The sequence below is a fragment of the Adiantum capillus-veneris genome, chromosome 8 (genome assembly GCF_014529385.1).
Source record: "Adiantum capillus-veneris isolate H3 chromosome 8, ASM1452938v2, whole genome shotgun sequence".
In the NCBI taxonomy this organism is placed as follows: domain Eukaryota; kingdom Viridiplantae; phylum Streptophyta; class Polypodiopsida; order Polypodiales; family Pteridaceae; genus Adiantum; species Adiantum capillus-veneris.
Window position 1 is genome coordinate 10,154,723 of NC_140938.1, and position 24,561 is coordinate 10,179,283.

Genomic DNA, 24,561 nt, shown 5'->3' on the forward strand with positions numbered 1-24,561 from the left:
ATGTATGGAGAGGCCTCTGGTCTCTATGATCGCTCGGATGATTCGGGCTAAGGCCTCAGTACCACATGAGATTATCCGAGCCGAACTAGCCGCCCCCCCCTCGTGGTGGAGGCACTGACGAGATCATTTTCCTTTATGTACGGTTTATGGGATCTCCCCAGAGACAGATACGCTCGGCCTGCCCTGGAGTCATCTCGACAACTAGCTCTACAAGGCGATACAACATGTTGGTACGGACAGATGGCATCATGGTTCCAGTCGCATGGTCTCAATATGGATAGATTACCTCCGCTTCAATACTCCTTGGATGCACCCTCCCTGTCTCTAACATGGACAGAGATCACCGGGCTCATACGTCAGGATCTGATTCAACTAAATACGAGGAGCACATGGATACAGTCGACACAGGAGTTGAGCACGAAGATGGCCTTCTACAGAGAGCATCTTCTCCAACTCACAGAGGACGGCTTTGTGACTAGGCCACCATACATGGATACACACTTATCTCATGGGATAAGATGTGCTATTGGACAGATACGGACATCCTCACATCAGCTCCAGATTGAGACTTGCCGATTCCGAGGGGTGCCGGCAGGAGCCAGGATATGTCACCTATGTAACTTAGAGCCAGAGACAGAACTGCACTACACATGCCACTGCCCGGCATACTATGAGATACGCAGACGCTTCCACTGCTTGTTCAGAGAAGGGGTCGGACCTTTTTCTAGAGTCATGAGATACAAGGATCAGAAGTGTCTCGGATTGTTCTTGCTGAGGACATCAGAAGAAAGACAGTCTCAGAGACGAATCACGGAGTTCTTTACACCAGACAGAGGAGAGCAAACGGAGCAGTCATTACAGCCTACTCATACTAGAGGTACACTGCTTGACAGAGCCACTGAACTTGGCAGATCTAGACGTCCACGACCTCGGGGGGTCTCCCACTACCGACGAAGGTTGCAACAGAAGATACAGATCACTCTAGTTCGACATGCAAGACGCCCAACCAGAGTTCTGACCATGGAGGAAGTCGATGAGATCCGACAGCGACCGATGAGAGATTTCATCTGAACCCACAAACCCCCCTCCCCCCCCCCCCCCCCCCCCCCCCCTTCCCTCCCCCCTTATTTCCTTTTTCCTTAGTGCCTTAGTGTTTTAGTGTTAGTTCTTTGTAACTTGGTAATTTTCGTACTCAGACATGGTATCAGATTCACCAATTGTAACTTTTTGGTCTCATAGGTCATTTTGGCCTTTTGAAGACGTTAATATAACATTTCATTTCATTTCATTTCTCTCTCTCTCTCTAGTGTTTATCATCTCTCTAGCGTTTTTGCGAGATCTCCATCCCTCTTTGTCTGCCTTTGTGTTTTTGCTCCTTTTGTGCCCTCTCTTGCCCTAGGCGGCTCCCTGTGCGGGTACATTGCAGATCTAGGAGATCACTACGATGGGATTGCTCTTGGAAGTTCCACATTCAGTGGGTATTGTTGTCGGTCATCAGATGAGGGATTGTGCACTTGTTGTCGTTGCTTTCAACCATATTTGTCCATCTTTGGTTGCCACTTCCCACAAAAGTACACAAAGGGGTGTGTTGATGGCTTATTACTGGAAGAAGGATGATGCTACCTTCAAAAGTGCCTAGGGAACTCATTTTGGATTGCGATGTGTCTTTACTAGACCAAAATGGCATTGAAATGGGTCCTCGAAGCCTCCAAGAGTATGCCAACAGGTTAAGGAGAAGACGGGAATGGGACATAAGGGATAAACTCGATGATCAAGGCAAGAATGGGTGGCAAGGAGGTGGGAGAGGGGCACCTTGGTTGACTATGGGGCAAACAACCTCCACCCCCTCTTTGCCACACCTTCACACTATAAAGCAGGCAACTTTCTCCAAGAATAGCAAGCACATGGATGAGGTGTTGATTTTGGCTTTGTAGGGCTGCTCTGTGGTCAGTTTTGCAAGCTGATAGGCTCCTTTGGAAGCTCTCTCCTCCTACTTCCTGTACATAGGACTCCATAGCCAACAAGCTCTATTATGCTTTATCATGTACACAACAAGCTATTGCCGCCATTACACACGATTCCTTCTCTGTCTTCTTGAACGAGGATCTAATCAACTATGGTGATACTGGATTGTGGAGTTTTTAATCACCTTAATCTGGAACTGTTATAGTGAATGAGCAAACATTTATTGATTCAAAGTCTCTCTCTGCCCTGATGCTCGCGCTCGTCGCGCTGCCCTGATGCTCTCTCTCTCTCTCTCTCTCTCTCTCTCTCTCTCTCTCTCTCTCTCTCTATGCCCTGATGCTTGCGCTCGTGCTGCCCTGATGCTCCTGCTCGCGCTGCCCTGAGACCTGCACGCGCTGCTGTTGCGTACTTCTGCTGAGGCTGAGGCCTACGCGAGTAGTCCTATGCCGAGCAGTCCCACGCGTAGTCCTACGCGCTGGTGCTCAGCAGTCCTATGCGTAGCAAGTCCGAGCAGTCCTACGCGTAGAAAGTCAATAGCTCTTATGTTCAAGTTTAAAGAGATTTTTTAAGCCTTAAGGTAAATTTTAAGTTTGCCCTGGAAGGCGTGCATGCCTCGCTTGCTCGGTCTTTTTCATGTGTCTAGGCTCTGTGCACTACAACCAAAATAGAACGCAAGTTGTTTCAAAGCATACAAGGCGGCTATTCATACGAGCTTTTTATTTATATAAAAAAAAAAAACACGTATTTCTATCGGCATTCTGAATCGCTCTGGGAGCTTGATTGTGATTGTGTGAGTTAGTTTCACCCTAGTACCCTAGTACCCTACCCCACATTTGTGGCTCGGGTTCCATGGATCCGCCTACCGAAGGGGAAGGGCCGGGTGTAGATAGCTACACCACCCCAAAAGAAACAATAGCTACATTTAAACGGAGAAACAGAGATACTGTACTATCACCAGGATCCTTACGAGTGGGGAAAACCTCCAGGATACATGATGAACTAATGATGGAGAAGGTCCAGGTGATGCTCAAATCAGAGCTAAACTATATGAGGGATGACATTAGGAAGGAAATGCACGCGAGCGCTGAGAGCTACAGGAACTCCATGTATGGAGACATGATGAGAGAACTAAGGAGAGAGATCCAGGGGATACAGAATGAGGAGATTCAAATCTTGAAAACGGAATTACGAAACCTAATCAAGGCCGAAGTAAATGTAACAGAATGCGTTATGCAAAAGAAACTCGATGAGGCAGTAGCAAGTTTTGAAGCATGGAGAACAAATATGGAAAAGCACATGGGGGAAAAAGATGCTATAATCGAGGAGCTAAAAGGAGAACTGGCGGCTTGCAAATCTGCAACTAAGGAGAAGGGAGACGACCAACCTTCGGTGTTGAAGGAGCTCGAGGACATGAAGGATCAGATGAAAGCTCTACGGGAAGGAGATGAACAGAAATTGAAAACGGCATCTTCATGGGCGGAACGTCTTTTTAAGACACAAGAAAAGGTTGATGAAGTAGAGAAATGGATTGAGGTTGCGAAGAAAGGGAAGGCCCAGACGCTCGAGACCACACCTACTTCTACCATTATTAATATGACCATTGAGGAAGAGCAGAAAAGGAAGAATCGGGCTCTGCATGTGCGGGTCACAGGAGTCAAAGACAAAGAGAATGTAGGTGAAGAAGTGAAGGAACTGCTACAACGCATGGGCATCACAAAGCCTACTCACACAAGTGCATGGAGAGTGGGCAAGAAAGGAATGGTTGAGAAGGGAAACGTAAAGGATAGGGCACTTATTCTCCGCTTCCCGAATATAGAAATAAGGAAAGAATTTCTAAAGAAGAGGCCAACTCTTAAGAAAACCGGTATTTTCTTGGGAGATGACCTTACATTGGCACAAGTGGCACACATGCAAGAGTTGATGCCAGAGATCAGGGCAGCAAGAGAAAAGGAGAAAATTGCCTTTTATAGAGGAGGGAAAGTAGTGGTTCTGGAAAAGCGCTCAGCATGACTGTGCGAGACCTATGGGGCGACGCTCCAGATAGCGGCGTGGAATTGTAATGGATCATATAGGCTAGATGTAGGTGCCTATGAAGACAGCTTTAGGGACAGAGACATAGTTTTCTACTTAGACACACACCAGATATCGGGACAGCGTATGCCACATGTGAAGGGTTATTTATGGGAAACAGCTGGTCGACCGGACAAGAGATCTCTACGGGGTAGCCGGGGTTCAGGAGGAGTAGCAGTCTTATTTAAAGAGGAGCTGAAACCACTACTACAGATTATCAGGAAAGATGAGCAAGCAAGGTATATGTGGGTGAGAATGAGAGCCGAGACAGGTAGATTTCTATATATCACTATATGCTACTTCCCTCCAAGTACCTCAGTCTACTCCTCACCTAAAGGACAGTCCCCTTTCTCCATATTGAATAATGACATATGGGAGTTCTCTAGAGATGTAGACATCGTTCTCTTAGGAGACTTTAATGCCAGAACGGCCAACTCTCAAGCAGTATTCTATGATACTTCTGAGGAAATGCTTAGAGAAGTGGATTTATCACAGAGGGGGCTTACTACGAACTCACAGGATAAAGAACACACTGAACATGGGAGACATCTCATGGAGATGGCAACTATACGTGGTTTGGCCATACTTAATGGTCTAGAGAATTTCCCGTTATGTGGGGGATTCACATGCTTCCCGCACAGGCATGGGGCGAGTACAGTGGATTATGTTATGACTTCACCAAGCTTTATTCTAGTATCAAGGACTTTAAGGTGGGACCCAGACTGGTGGGGATTGCAGTGGATCATGCTCTCTTGACCTTATCAATCTCCTTCCAATACAATGCCTCTCAAGTACAAAGGAAGAAGACACACACAAGATATACTTTCACGCCAGAGACTGATTCAGTCTATGTGGAAAAGATCTATAATAGGATGTGGGCAGCCGAGCCAGTATATACTGTAGAGGAGATTACTTTTCAGCTAACAGAGATACTACATGGAGCAGCACAAGAGGCATACCCACATACTCAACCTGATCAGAAGAGAGGATCTGGGAACATGCCTCAAAACAGTTGGTATGACGAGGAATGCAGAGAGACGAGAACCCAGGTCCAGAAAGAGCTTACACTTGGGATCATCACATATAAGCAGTCTCGGATTGCTCTTCGGCGTATAGTACGTCGCAAGAAAAGGGCATTTTTAGCCAATCTGGAGAAGGATTTATATCAGCTCTTCTTGAGTCAGGACTCACATAAGGCCTGGCACTTATTTTACGAGCACTCACCGCCTCCGACGATTACTTCTCCTGAGATTTGGGGTCAATATGTAAATGGTATCTGGACAGCCTCCACTACCAGATCCGTTAGAGCCATGCCCAGCTACTAGTACTTTCTTTACTACGGAAATGGTGAAAAAAGCCATTGATAAGATGAAGACAAGAAGTGCATATGATCATGATGGTTTAGTAGCAGAACATCTGATCCATGCCAGGGATCTACTTTCAGAAGTCCTTGCTCGTCTGTTTAATCGGGTCATGTGTGAAGGATTACCCAAATCTTGGAAATTATCTACTATCGTACCTATTTTCAAGTCAGGGGATCCTATGATACCCGGGAACTACCGTACCATTATGGTAGGTCACACATTGACCCGACTGTACGCATCCATTCTTGAACAAAAATTGAGTAGATGGGCAGAGAATGAGGGCATAAGGGCAACAGGACAAGCTGGATTCAGAAGGGGTTATTCCACTTTAGATCATATTCTTACGCTCAGAGCCATTATTGAGGAAGGAAGAGCAAATGGGAGAAGGATGTATTGTTGCTTTGTGGATTTTCGGAAAGCTTTTGATACAGTACCAAGGGCTAGATTGATGTGCGGGATGCAAGAGTTAGGGGTCCCCAAAGAGATTATTTGGGGGATCATGGCCTTATACAGGTCAGTAATTGGGTATGTACGTACTCTAGAAGGGGATTCTGACATTGTTCATTCCACCGTTGGAGTAAAGAAGGGATGCCCACTGTCCCCTACTTTATTTGGTATGTACATAGATGAGGTATCAGATTACATTGATAGAGAGGGTGACAGAGGTGCTCAACTTGCAGGGTCATGGATCCCTTTGTTGTTGTATGCAGATGATATTGTATTGATAGCAGAATCACCAGATGGAATGCAGAGGCAGCTAGATGCATTACATAAATTCGCGGAGGATAGTGGACTGTCGGTAAACTTGGGTAAAACCAAAGTTATGGTGTTTAACACCACACCGTAGTGGGTTAGGAGATCGGCACCTACATTTGCATATGGCCAGGATACAGTAGAGTACACAAATGCATACATACCTTGGGGTGGTATTTGCAGGACCGAAGTTTACTCTTAAGAAAGGAGCGGATGCTAGATTGTCTAGAGCCTCTGCGGCCTTGGGAGGGTTGGAGAGGATGTGTTCACAAGTGCAGTTTCAGGAACCACGAACAAAAATTTGGCTCTTTGATACTATGGTGGCTTCGACTATGCTTTATGGGGTCCAGATTTGGGGACCATCTGTGGATCAGGAAAATTGGAAGTCAATGGAGAGACCTTTGGTATCTATGATTTCCCGAATGATTAGAGCCAAGGCCTCCGTATCACACGCGATTACCCGAGCGGAACTAGCTGCCCCTCCAATAGAAATTGAAGCTCTTACCAGATCAGTGTCCTTTATACATGGTTTGTGGGATACAAATAAATGCCGATATACTAGACTGGCCCTCGAATCCTCTCGACAATTAGCAATGAAAGGGGATACATCATGCTGGTATGCACAACTGTCCTCGTGGTTTCAGAGACACGGGTTCAGTATGGAAAGATTACCCCCCTTCCAATACTCTCTTGAGGCTCCATCATTGGCAATTACACGAACGGAGATTAATAAAATCATTCGTCAGGATCTTATACAGTTGGATACTAAGAGGACATGGGTAGACCCTACACAAGAATTGGGCACGAAGATGGCCTACTACAAAGAAAACTTCCTACAGCTATCTGAAGATGGATTTGTGATTCGCCCGAGCTACATGGATACCCACCTGTCTCATGGTTTGAGATGTGCTATTGGTCAGATTCGTACATCCTCACACCAGTTGGAAATTGAATTTGGCAGATTTAGGGGACTCCCACCTGAGAGCAGAATTTGCAAGTTATGCGGAATGGAGCTGGAGACAGAATTACACTACATATGCCACTGCACCGTATACTATGAGATACGTGGGCGCTTCCATTGCCTATTTAAAGAAGGCTTTGGACCTCTTGATAGAGTCATGCAATACCAAGATCAAAGATGCTTAGGCTTGTACCTACTGGAACTACATCGGCATAGGGATAATCTAATGAGAAGACAAAGAGCACTACAGCCTCAGAGGCAGATCACAGATTTCTTCGGATCGAGAGAAGCAGGAGTGGAAGGAGAAGCAAGAGGCCAGCAGCCAGCACAAAGGAGTACCCACATTCATACCAAAGGCACCCTCATTGACAGGGCGATTGAGCTTAGGAAATTGAGATGACCACGACCGAGATGCAGAAGCACACTTCACCGGAGGAGACTACAACAAAGGATTAGAAGCATTCTAGCTAGACACCCAGAATGCTCCTAAGAAGTTTATTTAATACTTTGTATTTAGTTTTCACATTTATTTTCACACTTTCACACTTTTCACACTTAGTACTTTAGTACTAGGGTACCCAGACGTTGTAACAGATTCACCACTTTTTCTATCAGTTTGGTCTCATAGGTCATTCTGGCCTTTTGAAGACGTTAATATAACATTTCATTTCATTTCATTTCTCTCTTGGAGAAGGCTAATCAATACAAGGGGGGGTCGGCCCCACTCATTCGACCTTCATTTGGTGTCAATCTCTTTCTCTTTCTAAAGTATGTGAATGTGTGATTAATCTAGCAATTATTGTATGAGTTTTTACACACAAATTAACCTAATTATTTTTACATTGATATTGCATCAATCTTGTTTTTTTTCTTTCTTAAGAGAGGATGGCCTAGGAAAGTCTTAGCACAATTGATTTTGATCATAATTGTAACCACCACAAAGAAAACTAGATTTGCCAAGCACCATCGCTATGCCTAATTATAATTTAGGAGAAGAGAGAGCAATGGATTTCATAAATTTTGATTTAATAAATGATGTTGCTACTCCTGGGGTTTGGGTTGTTAAATTTCTTGCTCGCATGTTGCAAGAAACCATGACTGATCTTGCTTTGCAAAACTCTGGTGCAAACATAGCTCCAGAACTCCTTTGGTTCCCGCCACTCAATATGAGACTTCTAGCAGTGTAACAAATTGCTGACGTGTCACAGCCTAAAGAATGGAAACCCTAATTTTTGCCAGAAACCCTAATTGCTAAAACCCTAATTCTGGAAACCCTAACCCTAAAAGCTGCAAGAACCCTAAACCTAACCCTAAGGGCAGTGTGGTAGTTTTTTGAAAATTGCATTGGCATGATGACGTGGCAGGTTGTACGGATTTCCACGTTTTGCACTGGCTGATGACGTGGCAGGCTGTACGGATTTTCGTGATTTACGTTGGGAGCTTTCTGGCTTTGCTTTTGGACCAGAAGCTTTTAAGTTTGAAGGCTTTTTATTGTAAACTGCTTTTTAGGCCAAGGGCCTTTAAATATGAGGTTAGGGCTCATTCTCTGGCATGCTTCAGTACGGAGGTGCATAGTCTTGAGTACCTGTTACCATATACATGTGGTAGTGATGTGTGTGAACACACTAGGACCACCGGGGCATTTTTTCCCTCTTTAGGAGGTTTTTTCCCCCGTGCATTGTATATACGCTCATCACTCTAGGGCTATCTATCTTTCCATTGCACACTAAGTAACACACTCTTTATTGTGTGCCTTGAGCTTCCTTCGTCTTCTCCAAGCTGTGTGTGTTTCTCTGCAACCCTAATTCCAACAATTGGTATCAGAGCAGGTCACGTCCTCCCGGGCTTAGTCGCCAGTTGTTCCAGTACACGCCTGCTCACTTTCTCCGATTTCACTGAGCTTTGGCGAGCGTTCGCAGGTCGACAAATATTTTGGGAAAATTCGTAGAGCTTGGTCTGCTCGGAATTTTGATTTGGGCTCATTTCGGCCTCCGTTTCCACTACAGGCAGTACTGCACAGGCTATTTCGTCATTTTGTGCAGAATTTCTATCAGTGCCGTTTTCTGCATAACAGGTGCCTTATAGTCTTCTACGGTTTGTGCTATATAGCACAGGTTGTTCCCGCTCCATTTCTCCTATTTTCGGGCAGTTTTCACATCAGGTGCAGCATTTACCATGGCTGACAACAACAACACAGATGTGTTCAAGATGTTTGCTGCTGAGGATAGGTTGGATGGGGACAACTACTCTATGTGGGCTTATATGATGCAACATGTTCTTGTGTCAAAGGGTGTCTGGAACTTTGTGCAGGGCATTGATGTACGTCCTGGTTCTGAGGATGTAGGCGATGTTGAGGATGTTGCAGGTCTTGCTGCAAGGATTGCAGCTGTTAGAGTTGCTTTGCCTACGGCAGAACAAGCTCGTTGGGATGTTAAGGATGCGCAGGCTCATGCATTGATTGCGTTGTCTGTGAAGCGCACCATTGTTCCTCACATCCGTTCAGCAAAATCAGCAAAACAGGCTTGGGATATTTTAGCAGGTCTTTATGCAAGCCGCAATGAGGCTAAAATTGCTTTGCTGCGTAAAGAGCTGGAGTCGAAGATTATGCATGAGGAAGATGATATGGACACTTTCCTTGCTAGTGTCAAGGATATCAATGAGCAGCTTATTTCTGCAGGTGAAGTCATTTCAGACAGTTCCCTTGTGCAGACTGTTCTTGATGCCTTACCAGATTCCTACCAGACTTTTGCTAGTACTTGGAGACTGATGACCCAAGGAAATCCTGAAGTTGTCAAGTTTGATGCATTATGCACATTGCTGTTGCAAGAGTCACTTTCCAGAAAAAACAGGACTAGGCAGCGTGCAGTTGAACAGGCTTTTATTGCTTCTCAAAGAAAGGGTGGTAACAGTAATGCAGCCACTTCTTATGGTTCTGCTGCGAGTGGCAAACATTCTGTTTCTAATGCTTCTGTTGGTAGTACTTCTTCTGGCAATTCTGGTGATAAGGGCAAAAAGAAGATGCGTTGCCATTATTGTAAAGCCAATGATCACTTGATCAAATCGTGTCCTAAGTTGAAGGCCAAAGAGGCTAAGAAGAAAGAGGGTGGTTCCATTGCAAATGCTGGTTCCACTACAAATGCAGCCATTGTTGAGTCTTCTGTGAAAGGAGACTGTAATGCTGATGTTGATGCAGAATGGGCTTTTAGCGCAGAGTGCACTTACAATCCTGCTGTCCATGATGCATGCTTGTCAGTTGCTGTAGATTCACATGTGTGGTATTTCGATAGTGGTGCTACAAAGCACATTACCTCACATCGTGAATTGTTTACCTCTCTCGAATCTGTCCCTCATGGGAATTCAGTCACTTGTGTCAACAACGCCTCTTATCCAGTTTAGGGAGTTGGAAAGATTGTGCTCACTGCTGCTAATGGCAGTTCCTTCACACTTGTTGATGCATTGTATGTACCTGGGATCAAGAAGAATCTCTTGTCTGTATCCGCACTTGCTAGACTTGGACTTGTAGTCAAATTTGTGGATGACAGATGTACAGTTCATGATCTCAGTTTTGGTGATGAAATTGTTGCATCTGGCCTTTTGTGCCGTGGGCTGTATAAGCTCACTTTGTATGACAAGTGTGGACAAAATTTTGCAAATGCTGTTGCAGATTCAAGGGCTATTTCAGATGCAAAACTTTGGCATGCACGTTTTGGTCATCTGAATTTTGCCAGTTTGCTGCGTTTGCAGAAATCTGATATGGTTGCTTCTTTGCCGTCTCTTGAAGCACCTGTCAAACACGTTTGTGAAGACTGTATTTTGGGTAAGATGCAGCGTTCTAAATTTCCAAAGGATGGTTCAGTTCGGACCACATGCAGGTTGCAGCTTGTGCATAGTGATGTTTGTGGGCCATGCAAACTCCGTCCTTGGGCAATCACCTGTACTTCGTGACTTTCATTGATGATTACTCCAGGCATGCATGGGTATTTCCGCTTAAAGCGAAGTCCGAAGTCTTTATGTGCTTCAAACAATTTTTGGCTATGGTTGAAAATGTCTCGAAATGTACTATGGGCACCCTCCGTTCCGATCGAGGGGGGGAGTATATGTCTCATGAATTTAATGCATTTTTGGCTAGTCGTGGGATAAAACACCAATGTACAGTGCCTTATACGCCTCAGCAAAATGGTGTTGTTGAGAGGAAAAACAGGTCACTGACGGAAATGGCACGATGTATGGTCAAAAGTCAAGCTTTACCGCATTCTTTTTGGCTTGAGGCCATCATGTGTGCCACTTATGTACTTAACATGTGTCCTACGAAAGCTTTGTAGTCTATTACTCCATATGAAGCATGGCATGATAGAAAGCCTTCTATTGAGCACATGCGTGTTTTTGGCTGTTTGGCATATGCTTTGGTGCCACAAGTGCAGCGCAGAAAATTGGATGATAAGGCTGTCAAATGTATTTTTGTTGGTTATAGTGCTGAAAGCAAAGGTTACAGGTTGTATCATCCGCAAACAAAACGTATTCTGGTTTCTCGGGATGTAGTGTTTGTGGAAGATTCTGTTTAGCCCTTGCTGTCATGTACTAGAGACAGTAATGTAAGCTCACAGGACATTTATGACACTTTGTTGCCTCTTTTCAGTGGTGGAAATACGAATGTAAGTTCCAATGAGGCAAATGTACAGCCTATGGGGGTTTCTGAAAATGTTTTAGATCAGCCTATTACTGATGCAGATGTACATGATGTACTTGATGAGGAAAGGGCTGAAAATGAGCAGGCTAGAGGTATGCCAAAATGGCTGGTGCACACTTTGCGTGACAGTAAATTGGATGCACCTTTGTCTAGTCGTACTCGTTCAGGCTCTCGCCATGCATCTTATGCATCAGATTGTTATGCTTTGGCTGTGACTAGCTTACATGATGTTGAGGAGCCTCTGACTTTTGATGAAGCACAAAATTCAGAAAATTGGATGGCTGCCATGCAATCAGAATATGATGCACTTATAGAAAATGACACATGGACTTTATGTAATTTGCCTCCTGGCAAAAAGGCCATTGGTACGAAGTGGGTTTACAAGTTGAAACGCAAGCCGGATGGTGAGATTGATCGCCATAAGGCTCGACTTGTTGCAAAGGGTTATGCACAGCAAAAAGGCATAGATTATGAAGAGACTTTTGCTCCCACTTGTCGTATGACTACTGTGCGTTTTCTATGTGCATTGGCAGCTCATTTTGGTTGGGATGTACATCAATCAGACATTGTTACTGCTTTCTTGAATGGTGACATATTTGAGGAAGTTTATGTAACGCAGCCTCGCGGTTTTGTCATAAAAGGACAAGAGGACAAAGTGTGCAAATGTAACAAGGCTTTGTATGGGTTGAAGCAATCTCCTCGTGCTTGGTATGAGAAAGCTGACACTCATTTGGTCAAACAAGGCTTTCGTAACAGTCCAACAGAAAGCACATTGTATGTAAAGCGTGAGGGTGATGTATTTCTCATCGTGGTTCTTTATGTTGATGATTTGCTGATCACTGGACCAAATGAGAGACATATTACTGAATTTAAGGCTGATTTGAATGCTACTTTCAAGATGAAAGATTTGGGGCTGTTGCATCATTATTTGGGCATACAGTTTAAGCAGTGTGATGGTGGTATTGCCTTGTGTCAGAAAAGTTACATAGAGACATTGCTATGTAAGTTTGGACTTGAGGATTGCAAACCTATTGCCACTCCCATGGAAACAAGTTTGAAGTTGAGTCTACATGATGCTGACGATCTTGCTAATGTCACTCTTTACCAAACTGCTGTTGGCTGCCTCATTTATGTATGCAACACGAGGCCGGATATTCAGTTTGCAGTCTCACAGGTCAGCAGATTTATGCATAGCCCAGGGTCTAAGCATTGGCAAGCTGTCAAGAGGATTTTCCGCTACCTTAGTGGCACTTTACATCTTGGCTTGTTTTATCCCAAGGGGGGATCATTGCCGCCAGACTTACATGCTTTTTCGGACTCAGATTGGGCTGGTTGTTTTGACACGCGAGTGTCCACAAGTGGTTTTTGTTTCATGCTTGGCAGTTCATGTATATCATGGTTGAGCAAGAAGCAACCTACTGTGGCCACTTCGAGTTGTGAGGCTGAGTACAAGGCAGTCTTCACAGCTACGGTTGAGTGTGTATGGCTCAGAGGCCTTATGGCTGATTTGGGTGTTGGACAGGACAATGCCAACACTATCTACACTGACAGTCAGAGCGCATTGGCAGTTGCGAGGAACCCAGTTTTTCATGCTCGCACAAAGCACATTGAGATGCATTACCACTATGTCAGGGAGAGGCTCTCAGCAGGAGAGATCAGCTTGGCTTATGTGCCAACACAGGACAACCTTGCAGATCTTTTCACAAAGGCATTGTCTCGTGAGAAGCTTGAAGCTTTCCGCAAAGCTTTGGGCTTACTCCCCTTTGTGGACTGATCTTGTCCTCAGGGCATGGCACTTCCCTTTACTCACGTGCCAGCTCTCGTTCACCGCATCACTCCAGGGGGGATTTGTTACCATATACATGTGGTAGTGATGTGTGTGAACACACTAGGACCGCCGGGGCATTTTTTCCCTCTTTAGGAGGTTTTTTCCCCCGTGCATTGTATATACGCTCATCACTCTAGGGCTATCTATCTTTCCATTACACACTAAGTAACACACTCTCTATTGTGTGCCTTGAGCTTCCTTCGTCTTCTCCAAGCTGTGTGTGTGTCTCTGCAACCCTAATTCCAACAGTACCGGCTTGTACTGTGTTATTGCAATATAAAGAAATACCGAAAGGGGTGCCAAGGTTTGGGGCCAATACTCTCTGGGGTGGAATTCCGCCACTCCGTGTCGCGTGTGGTCTCTCTCTCTCTCTCTCTCTCTCTCAGAGTTCAGTTGTTATTGAAGTGCTAAAAGTTTGTTCAGTCTGTTCTTTTCTATTGGCACGTGGTGCCCGTCTTGTGATAGTGGTATCAGAGCATGCTTTTCCAGAAAGCATACCGGTCCTACAAAAGAGTAGACAGAGCTATTGTAATTTCATTTGAGGTATGTTCGTGCTCCAACCCCGGACTTATTAGCCACTTCCACCCTTACTTCATTGCGGATCGGGCGTGCTCCCGTCTTCACCGCAGTGTCTTACAGGGCATAAGCCAATTAAGAACCCAATACTTGGAATTCATGGATTCAGCAGAATATTTGCAGTTTTTGCTCAACAAGCTTCACGACATTCTTTCGCGGCATCCTCAGGAGAATCTTTCGATGCTGCAAAGTTTTCAACAATTTTTAACTACATGTTACCCCCTCTGATATCCAGGCGGTACCTCCTCCTCTGGCACCAGAAAGTACGAGAGCTTCCAATCGGCAACCTTCTCAGCCGTCTGTTCCGATCGGGGGAGTCTTTAGGAATATGGTGCAGCCATCTGACCCTGATCCAGTGCAACCGCCTTTGCCACCGCCATTGCCCCCACTTCCACCACCACCGCCACGAGGCTACAATGTTTGGAGCCCATATGGATACCCTTATTATCCATACCTGGGACATGCGCCTAACCAACCCAAAGATTTCAAAGATGGTGGCACGACAGTCAAATTTTTCACTTTTTCCGGGGTGAAAGATCGCAAGAAAGCATTGCAGTTCCTACAACAATTCGACAACATCTATGCTTTGGGGAACTATACAGAAGAATCCAAGATTTCTCGAGGAGCGGGATTTCTTAAAGATAATGCTATGCAATGGTGGAGTTCAATCGCGACACAACTGCATGCTCCAAGGACCTGGCAAGCTTTCAAGACAGTTTTTGCGCGTAGTTACATGACTTCAATGTTTGAAGTCCGGATTTTGGCAGAGTGGGGCAACTTGAAAATGCTTGCAACCGAAACCATGGACGACTATAACCAAAGGTTTCTCGATGTATACCTTCCGTGTCCTTCTTTAAGTTCATTCCCTTGGAGGACCAGTGCGAACACTACACCATTGGACTACCATCACCATTGCAAGAATATTGTCTCTCCAAGCAAGTCTCTACCATGCAAGAGCTTATGGACCATGCCGCGGTCGGCTACAAGCTCATGAAAGGAAAGTTGGAGTTTACCACAGAAGAACCTTCGGCCACTAACCAGAACTCCCGGCAACAACGAACAAATTCTCGAGAATCCCGTGAAAACCAACCTCAACGGCCTCGTTTGACACAACTTCAACGAGACGCCTTGTTACAAGAAGGCCGATGCTTCGAATGTTTCCAAACAAGGCATACGTTCAATACATGTCCTGAGAGAGCCTCGACGTCCTCAGTGCAACCTTGTGCTCCCACGACAGACAGATCCCCGCGGCCACCTCCGGCCAAGAAGCCTAGACTTGCTATTGGACTAGTACCCGATATTTATGGTATACACCTTGAGAGTTTTAATGAATTATGCAGAGCTTATGGAAAAGTCAACGGCTTGAAAGCCCTTATTTTCTTTGACCCTGGAGCTATGGAGAACTTCATCCATCCAGAATTCTTGAAGCAGATGCACTTTGATTATGATGGAGAGGGTGGAGAAATTGAAGCTGAGCTAGCCACGGGGCAAACTCAAAAAGTGGTACCGCTCATTGGTGCACTTCCAATGACTATACAAGATTATCATGGAAAGCCAATTTCCACATTATGAAGTTGGGTAATTGCGACGTTCTCTTGGGCATGCCCTGGCACGACAAAAATGATGCAACTCTCCAGGTCCAGAACCGAACCATCACCGTGATGCAGAAGGGCAAGCCCGTTGTCCTTAAAGTTCGATTGTCCGAACAAAACTCCGAATGACCTCTCTAGTTGTTTTCTACTTAGATACTTTTGAACATTGTTTGAGAAAGTATTGTTTGAACTTTGTTTGAAATGGATGCTATCTGTTTTAAACCTGTCTTGGTGCCGATTTGAAATGTTTGACTCTGGTTTCAATATTGGTTTCATTGATTGGTGATTTTTACTCTTGAGTGGAGAAGTGAGAAATATTGTCTTGATATTGTTTGAACCTCAGAACGACGCAGGCCGATGCTTGGGGAGCGTTTGGTTGTATGCTTGAACCTCCGAACGACGCAGACTGCGGTCTGGGGAGCGTTTGGTTGTACAGTCCTCTGAGCTCATGGCCCGGACCTTTTTAGGTTATTTGCGGGGGGAGTGACGAGGTAGTCGTTGAGTAGCTTCATACCGCAGACCGTTTGTCTCCGGGGAGTGCTCAGCGGCGCTGTTTTGTTGTGTCTTGTAACATGCATATGTGAGCATTTGTGTTGCATTGTGATGTGTCAATTACTGAATATTTCTAATTGGATGAGATTGCCTGGGAATGTAATTTTAGAGCATCAAGACACCCGTGGAAGATCAGTATGGTCTGGATGTGATGGCTAATTTTACTACGCCGGAATATCAAGAGTTCCGATTTGGACGAATGGAGAAGCTAACTCCTTGATCAAAACAGCCGAAAGGAGAAGCTAACTCCTTGATCAAAAGAGCAGAAAGGAGAAGCTAACTCCTTGATCAAAACAGCCGAAAGGAGAAGCTAACTCCTTAATAAAAAAAACAAATTGATTGTCCCTCGAAACGACCCTCGGAAATTTTTGAGCTAACTTGAGTTGTTTTGCAAATATGCTATAATCGCGGACGATTACTCTCTTTCAAGAAGGGGAGATGTAACAAACTGTTGACGTGTCAAAGCCTAAAGAATGGAAACCCTAATTTTTGCCAAAAACCCTAACTGTTGAAACCCTAATTCTGGAAACCCTTACCCTAAAACTTGCAAAGCCTAATTCTGGAAACCCTAACCCTAAAAACTACAAAAACCTTAAACCTAACCCTAAGGGCAGCGTGGCAGTTTTCCGAAAATTGCGCTGGCATGATGACGTGGTAGGCTGTACGGATTTCCATGATTTACGCTGGCAGCTTTTTGGCTTTGCTTTTGGACCAGAAGCTTTTAAGTTTGAAGGCTTTTTACTATAAACTGCTTTTTAGGCCAAGGGCCTCTAAATATGAGGTTAGGGCTCATTCTCTGGCATGCTTCAGTATGGAGGTGCAGAGTCTTGAGTACCGGCTTGTACTGTGTTGTTGCAATATAAAGAAATACAGAAAGGGGCGCCAAGGTTTGGGGCCAATACTCTTTGGGGTGGAATTGCGCCACTCCGTGTCGCGTGTGGTCTCTCTCTCTCTCTCTCTCTCTCTCTCTCTCAGAGTTCAGTTGTTATTGAAGTGCTAAAAGTTTGTTCAGTCTGTTCTTTTCTATTGGCACGTGGTGCCCGTCTTTTGACAAGCAGAGTCCATTTTGCAGATGAGGAGCAGCATTCTCTCGAAAGAACAGAGAAAAGCCTTTCACAGAAGGCGAAGGGATCTTCACGAAATCGGAGAAACTTTCCAATTACTAGAGAGAGGTCTTCTTCAGATGATGATGATAGTTATGTGACTTTAGATGATGAAGTTCACCCAAGGCGACATCATATGAAGAGATCTCCTTTTCTTTTCAAGAAGAAGAGGTCACCAAGTCTTGATTCCTCTTCTCATATTGAGGAAGATGATAGGAATCCTCAAAGAACGAGAAGGAAGAAAAGGTCCCCTTCCTCTTCTCCTTCATCGTCAACTGATTCAGAGAGTGAATCATCCTCAAGGAAAAGGCCTTTCAAATAGCCTAAACATAGAGGGCATCATCACTCTTATGCTGCCTGGAAGAGAGCTTGCCATTTGAAGAAGTTCAAGGAAGGAAAAAGAAGCACATCTTTTTTTTCCTATGATGGTACTCTTGGAACATCACTAAGGTTCTTAGTTTCATATAGCAGTATGATGATGCTTTTGGAGATGAAGACTTCAGAGAGTCTTCGAAGCTTTAAAGTGTCTCTATTTATCTCCAGAAATCAGCCTGCCAAGGGTGGGCTAGCCTTCAGCCCAAAGGAGAAACTCTGAAAACCTAACATGTAGAATTGCTATCATGAAGCCTTCAGTTCAAGGGTGGGCTAGCCTTCAGTCCAAAGGAGAAACTTTGAAAACCTAGAAAACATGCAGAATTGCTATCATTAAGCAATTTCTCTCAAGCAAGGTTGACATCTTCACAGCATGGAGAAGCCTCCTACTAGGTGTGTCCCATGAGGTTTCATAACTCCCATAGGGGGTCATCCAACTTGAGACCTGGTGAGGTACTGTCAACTTTTGAGTTGTGGGCTCTGCTTTGTGTCGGCTCTAGTCGCATTCCAACTTCTGTTTAACCATCAAGACTTGGGTGGCCAACCTGTCTTTGAGACCCTAGCCCCATGAGGCCTAAGCTCCAACCACACAAGGGCATATCATCCCCTTGTGAACCATCTCATTAGCAACCCGTCATAGTTGGCCTATCTTTTATATGGATATGAAATTGTGTTCCTAAACAACATTGTCATGATAGCGGTGTATGTCCGCTTTAGAGTTGTAGGCAAAGAGGATCACGTGTACTGACTAGACAAGGCATAGTATAGCCTCGAGGAGGTCCCTAGAGCTTGGTACTAGAGGATTGACGATTTTTTCACACTTATCTAGTTGTGACGTTAACTTGAGGCTTCAAATTGCTATGTTGCTTTCCATCGTACTTTGGTTGCCATTATCATCATGTATATTTGATCAACTCATTTTCATGGTTAGATAAGATTCGAAGCATCATGCACTCGCTTGAGACAACTCTTGAGATGACAGATTCATGGTTAGATAAGATTCGAAGCATCATGCACTCGCTTGAGACAACTCTTGAGATGACAGATCTTTGCCTCCACGTCTTTTTTGGCTTTGAGATCCATTAGACACCACAATGCATTTTCTTCTCTCAATGGAAGTATTCTAGAGACATCGTGAATAGATTTGGGATGAAGACTTGTGGATATATTTGTTGGGGTAAACCCAACTTGTGACCTATAAATGGTGCTTGACTATGAGGCTTGCATAAATTGGCTAGACCTGGGGTCCCTAACACCTTCAGGTTTTGAGGTCTAGAGGGCTAGACTAGTTTGTGGAAATCTCACCTTTAAGCGTGTATGTGTAGGAAAAATACTTGGATGGGTGACCTCCTAGGAAGGTGCTTCCCCCATGCCATATCAACAGAGCCAAGGTTGTTGGGTAAACCCAAGGTTTGAGTTTAAACCAAAAACCTCATGAAGTTGGTGCTACTTTACCACTATCCTAGTTTGAGGGGACGCTCTCTATGAAGCATCAGGTTATGGGAAAACCTAAAACCCTTGGTTGTGGAGTAAACCTAAAACCCATGGTGGATGCGCAAATCAAAAACTCATGGTTGAGAGTAAACCCAAAAAAATCCTTCCTGAAATTCTACATGAAGGATTTGATGTCAACAAGAGGACTTTAAAAAGATAATGATGAAGAAAGTCCCACGTTTGGCTTAAGGGGACTGTTGTTTGGTTAAGCCCATATAAGTGGTACGTAACTATGAGGCTTGCATAAATTTGCTGGACCAGAGGTCCCTAAAACTTTAAGGTTTGGGGGTCTAGATGGCTAGAATAGTTTGTGGAAGCCTCACAACTAAGCAATCTTGAACAGTATTGGGAAGAGTGACCTTCCGGGAAGGTGCTGTCCCCATGCCATACCACTATCGGCACTACTCTTGAGCCTAGGGGAAATGTATCTTTACATGATCCTTAGCTGTAATTGATCAGTCACTGTATTGGAATATTATAGGCTGCTTTTAATGGTTGACCTACTCTTGCCTAGACATTGCCTACTTAGTCTCAAATTTGAGTTTCTTTTCCACCAAGCCTCGACAGCGACAATGGTAGTGTGATCTTTGTACCTTGACGTACATCTTGGCATCTTGGAGTATGGCATATTCTATGGTTGCTCCAGTGGTCGCACATTGGGAGTTTGATGTGACTTAGCTTTGGTTGGTAACCCAAACTCGTAGTGGAATAGTTTTGACACTCGACTTGAGACCTATTTCATTGAGCAGCAAGTGGCAACCCACGGTTGCACTTTCATCTACAGATGTGGAGTACAGAGCAGCTTGTTTTGTTGCTTACGAAGGTAGTTGGCTTCGGAGATTACTTGGGATTGGGTTTTCCCTAGATTGCTGCCACACTCTTGTTGTGTGACAATCATAGTTGCATTGCTATAGCCTATCACAAAGAACCTATTTTTTCATGCTCGGACCAACATACAGGGGTTCAGTACCACTATGTTCAGGAGCGAGTTCTGATAGGAAATCTTTCATTTGAGTGTACTGTCCTACAATGGACAATGCAACAGGCATCTTCACGAAGGTTGCTCCTCAAAGGTTTTTGGCATCACACCTTGTCTTCTATGTATGGTTTCTAAAGCACCTGTTGAGAGGGGGTATTAGAGTCTCATCCCCAATTGCTTCATCGTTTTTGGCATTTTTGTATGGCTTAGTGGTTGTTCTGGGCCCATGTTTATGGGGCCTTTAGGTTTTTCCTACATCTGTATATTGGTTGGTTGATTGCCCTACCTTCCCCTATGTCACTTGATATGTGACTAAGGGGGTTGTCATTCACTATGGTTTTGAGTATAGCAGAGTTTTGTCGTTCTCTGTCTCCAATGTTTTGTCCCTCTCGCTCTCTCTCATGCTTCCGCACTCATGCACTCGATCAAACAGGTGTCAATCTCTTTTTCTTATCAGTACATGCGATTGATTTGGAATTGTCATGTGGGTTTTTGCAACTGTAACACACACAGATTAATCTTAATTCTGCTACATTAATCCAGTTATTCTGTCAAGTCGCTGCTGCATGCTACCTCTTAAATCAGCTTTTCACTGTCGCCAATCCCGGTACCACACCCTATATGCTATGGTATGGTCATAATCCTGACATGTAATTTTTTGCTTTCTAGCTTGCACTCAAAACATAAAACGAAGGTGACAATCTCTCAGGCGTTAATCCAGCTGTGGCTAGTTGGGGGATTGTGGGAAGGAACTCTAGTTGTGATGCCTTTAGCTTTTAGGCTGGCTTTTCCATTTCTCTTTGATAAGAGAGGTACATCCTATGGTACATACTGTTTTGGTCATAGAAGGCCACATTGGCCTCTTAGAGATGTCAGTCTACTCTTTCTTTCTGTGTCTCTTCCCTCTGATTATTGCTATGACGAACTCTGTGCTTGCACTTTCTTTGGATAATGTATCTGTTTTATTGCTTTGCATCTTTAAAAGTACTGCTGCATCTACATCTGCATCTTAAAAAATTATTGTCAAGTCAGTCATCGACTTGGGAAAGATTACGTTTTTAAGGAAATGGAAGTTGTATTTGGAATCTGAATCGATGATATTAGGAAGGCAGACAGGGCTTATGGCTGTGTTTTGGTTGCAGACTCCCTGTTTAAAACCTCAAGCCACAGCTGAAAAAGGCAGAATGTTTGGAAGCTGCCAAAGTAAGTCTAATCAAGAGCCACACAAGACCAAGTTAAAAGTAACGCATAGATTTCATCGTTTAAAACTGTTTGGTTGAAACTTTTCTTTGCCAGATATTCAAAAGTTTTGTGGACCTTGCAAAATGGACAAGTCTGAATCTCTTATCTCTGTTTCTCCTAGTCAAGAAGGTACGTATGAGGGAGCTTGTTTATAGAGCTCAAGCTACCCCTTCTGCTGGTTTTTAACTTCTTCAATCTTGCCTGCTGATTGTAGATGCCATGAGGTTTCGAGCAGAGCCATCAACCTTATTTCACCGTCGTGTCATTGGATTGTCGAGACGCTTCAGACCACCTCCCTTGCATCCATACCTGTCAAGACAAGGCCGTTGATGCTATGCTTTACCACATCCGCAACCATTGTACATGTTGATTCAGCCAGGGCTGACACGGCACGTGAGGCGTGTATTCTTGATCTCTGCAACATTTAAATCTCTGCAAACAAGTTCAATTCCGTCCGGTAACATTGCACATTTGCGTCAGTAAAAGAAAACATTTTTATATTCTTGGCAAATTATGAAGGATGATAGCTCAGGCTTGCAGATATTTGCCTTCTTGCTGAGCAAGACTTTTTCCCCAGCAGTGCCAGAAAAGAATATTCAACTTTGAGAAAACACAATTGAGCATGTTTGGATGTTTATTACACTCACAAGGACATATGATTGCCATCATGTCCTTGGTACATATGATGGCAATCATTTGTCAAAATATTAAGCTGCGATTTTGCTTCATTTCCTATATCAAGTAGCAAGCTTGCACTTACACTTTCTGCAAGGCCGAGTTCTTGCGGAAGTATTCGAGCTTTCCTTATTCCAATTGAAATTCTTGGCTATCCATCAAGGTATAATGTTTCGGGTGAACATATGGTCTTTTGCGTGGTAGCAATTAGATACGTATTATGATGGATGTTCCTTTGGCAAACAGTGGTGTTGTTTTTACGTAAGCCTTGGCTTTCAATGGATAGCTTTGTATTTGTTCAAGAATAAGTGTCTTTCGCGATGTAGATTGAGAACAGTTTGAGAGAGAGAGAGAGAGAGAGAGAGAGACACTATATTAATGTCTCATGTGGCTACAACTGTAATACAATCAAATCAAAATATATTTCTCATCGAAGAGCTGAGTCCCACTTTAAATTAGTGGCATTTATGGGGGGACCATTCCCTATGACACCTTGGTGACCGGCGGAGGTTGGGAGCCATGGGGGTTTTGCTTGATGATGTGGCGTGCATCTAGCGACTCTAGAGTTGCATGGCCAATTGCATATAAATGAGACTAGGGATTTTTGAAGGACGAGATAAAATTCTCGTTAATTTCAATGGGTTGGTGATCAAATCATATGGTTGCTTTTGTCTCACTATTTTTTTTTTTGGCAAAAATAAAGGGTACAAAAAAGTTACAATTTTGTCATGTGTGGACCTGTCATCAAAGTTTCTATAGTCATGTTCAATATAGATACTATATACATGTTTTCTTAGTTCCCTTTAGGCCTTTAGATTTAAAAGGAGCCATGTAGCATGTCAAAAGAAGAATAGATCTCTTACCAAGTGGAGCCTTGTGGACAATAATGAAGTGCTAAATACAACAAACATGAAAAGACTAAGTTTAGCTTATGACCTTTAGAATCCCATAGAAACTACTTAATATCTAGCCAAATTTGAAGTTTATAAATAGATATGGTTACTACCTTCAAAATCCACACAATTGGCATAAGAAACTATCAATATTTAGAAATCTATACTTGCTATATTAGAATGTCTTGTATTTTTTTGCAATTGAAAAAGTCAACCTCTGTTGTATACTATGCTATATAGCATATTAGGTGCCCCAAAACTCAAGGAAGATTAGTTTAATGTTACATGTCACTTACACAATCAAAATTATATTTGGATATTAAGATAGCCACCAGAAAAAATCATGAAAGTGCTAAATTTGGTCAAAATATAGGATTCGGTAATTTGGTCATAACGTTCAACTTTAACACTTAAACCTTCTTAGAAGCATCAGAACATGTTGAGGATTACTAAGGCTAATGACCATTTTTCTTGAATTATTTGAAAAGTTTGAAATCGAATTTCTATGTGCTATATATCCACAAAGTTAACTCATGAGGTGGAAAAAACTTTTTTGAATATTGGTATCACCATTAACCTTACTCTTGCACAACATTTTTGAACCGAAACTGTGTGGAAAAACGAGTCCTGTTTTTGGTTTTTTTTCAAAGTTTTGCAGCTATACCACTCTAGAATTCATTAATAGGACATAAAAGTGTCTCAGGACATAACAGTCTCCCATTACCAACTTAGTGTTAAAATATAGTTTGAGATTTGTCCATACGATCAAACCTTTAAGAAATTGGGGATTCCCAAATTGGCTCAAAGTCCCAAACTGTCTAATATGGTGTTAAAGGGCAATGATAGAATTCTATGATCTTCAGCATAGAGAGCATTAGTGGACATGGGAGCTCGCAAAAATGTTATAAACTATCCCGCCTTTGTTCAATGACAACGGAGATGATGGAGCCATTGCATATGACCGTACTATTAGCAATTCATTGTTTCAAACATTGGGAAGAGCTAATATAAATATCACCATAGATGGGGTATCTTGTAGGCACCAATTCTATGTGATACTAGATTTCCACTTGGGAAAAAAGATGCTCTTGGGGACACCTTGGATTAGAACCTATATTACAATATCTAATTGGAAAAACAATTCATTCATGATAAGAGCTCCAAGACAGTACCATATTGTGAAAGTGATCTCCCCTGCAGAGTAATAGTTTGAAAAGTCTCTATTGACACATGGAAATCAACAACAATGTGCAAGAATAGGTATGCAAGGAACCATGAAAATATGGGTACCCAAAAAACTACTATAAATTTTTTTTGGATATGGATATCCAAGAAACTACTATAAGAAAATTCAAGATTTGTTTGGGTACCTATAACCAAGAAGAAACCACAGCTATAAAAAAGTTTCTAGGTATCTTTGGACACCTAAGTATCAATAATAATCGATGCCACAAC

General features: G+C 43.5%; 1 protein-coding gene across 5 annotated transcripts in view; it reads left to right on the plus strand.

Annotated features, from left to right (window-relative positions):
• LOC147451652 (uncharacterized) overlaps positions 1–22,297 on the plus strand; it is a 42,180-nt gene extending 19,883 nt beyond the window's left edge. For all 5 annotated transcript variants that reach the window (XM_086518784.1, XM_086518785.1, XM_086518786.1 and 2 more), the window contains 3 exons: positions 21,439–21,499; positions 21,593–21,667; positions 21,753–22,297. In XM_086518784.1, coding sequence (XP_086374910.1) covers positions 21,439–21,499; positions 21,593–21,667; positions 21,753–21,868 — 252 coding nt within the window. In that variant the 3' untranslated portion in view covers positions 21,869–22,297. The remainder of the gene's footprint in view (positions 1–21,438; positions 21,500–21,592; positions 21,668–21,752) is intronic.
• The last annotated feature ends 2,264 nt before the right edge of the window (positions 22,298–24,561 follow it).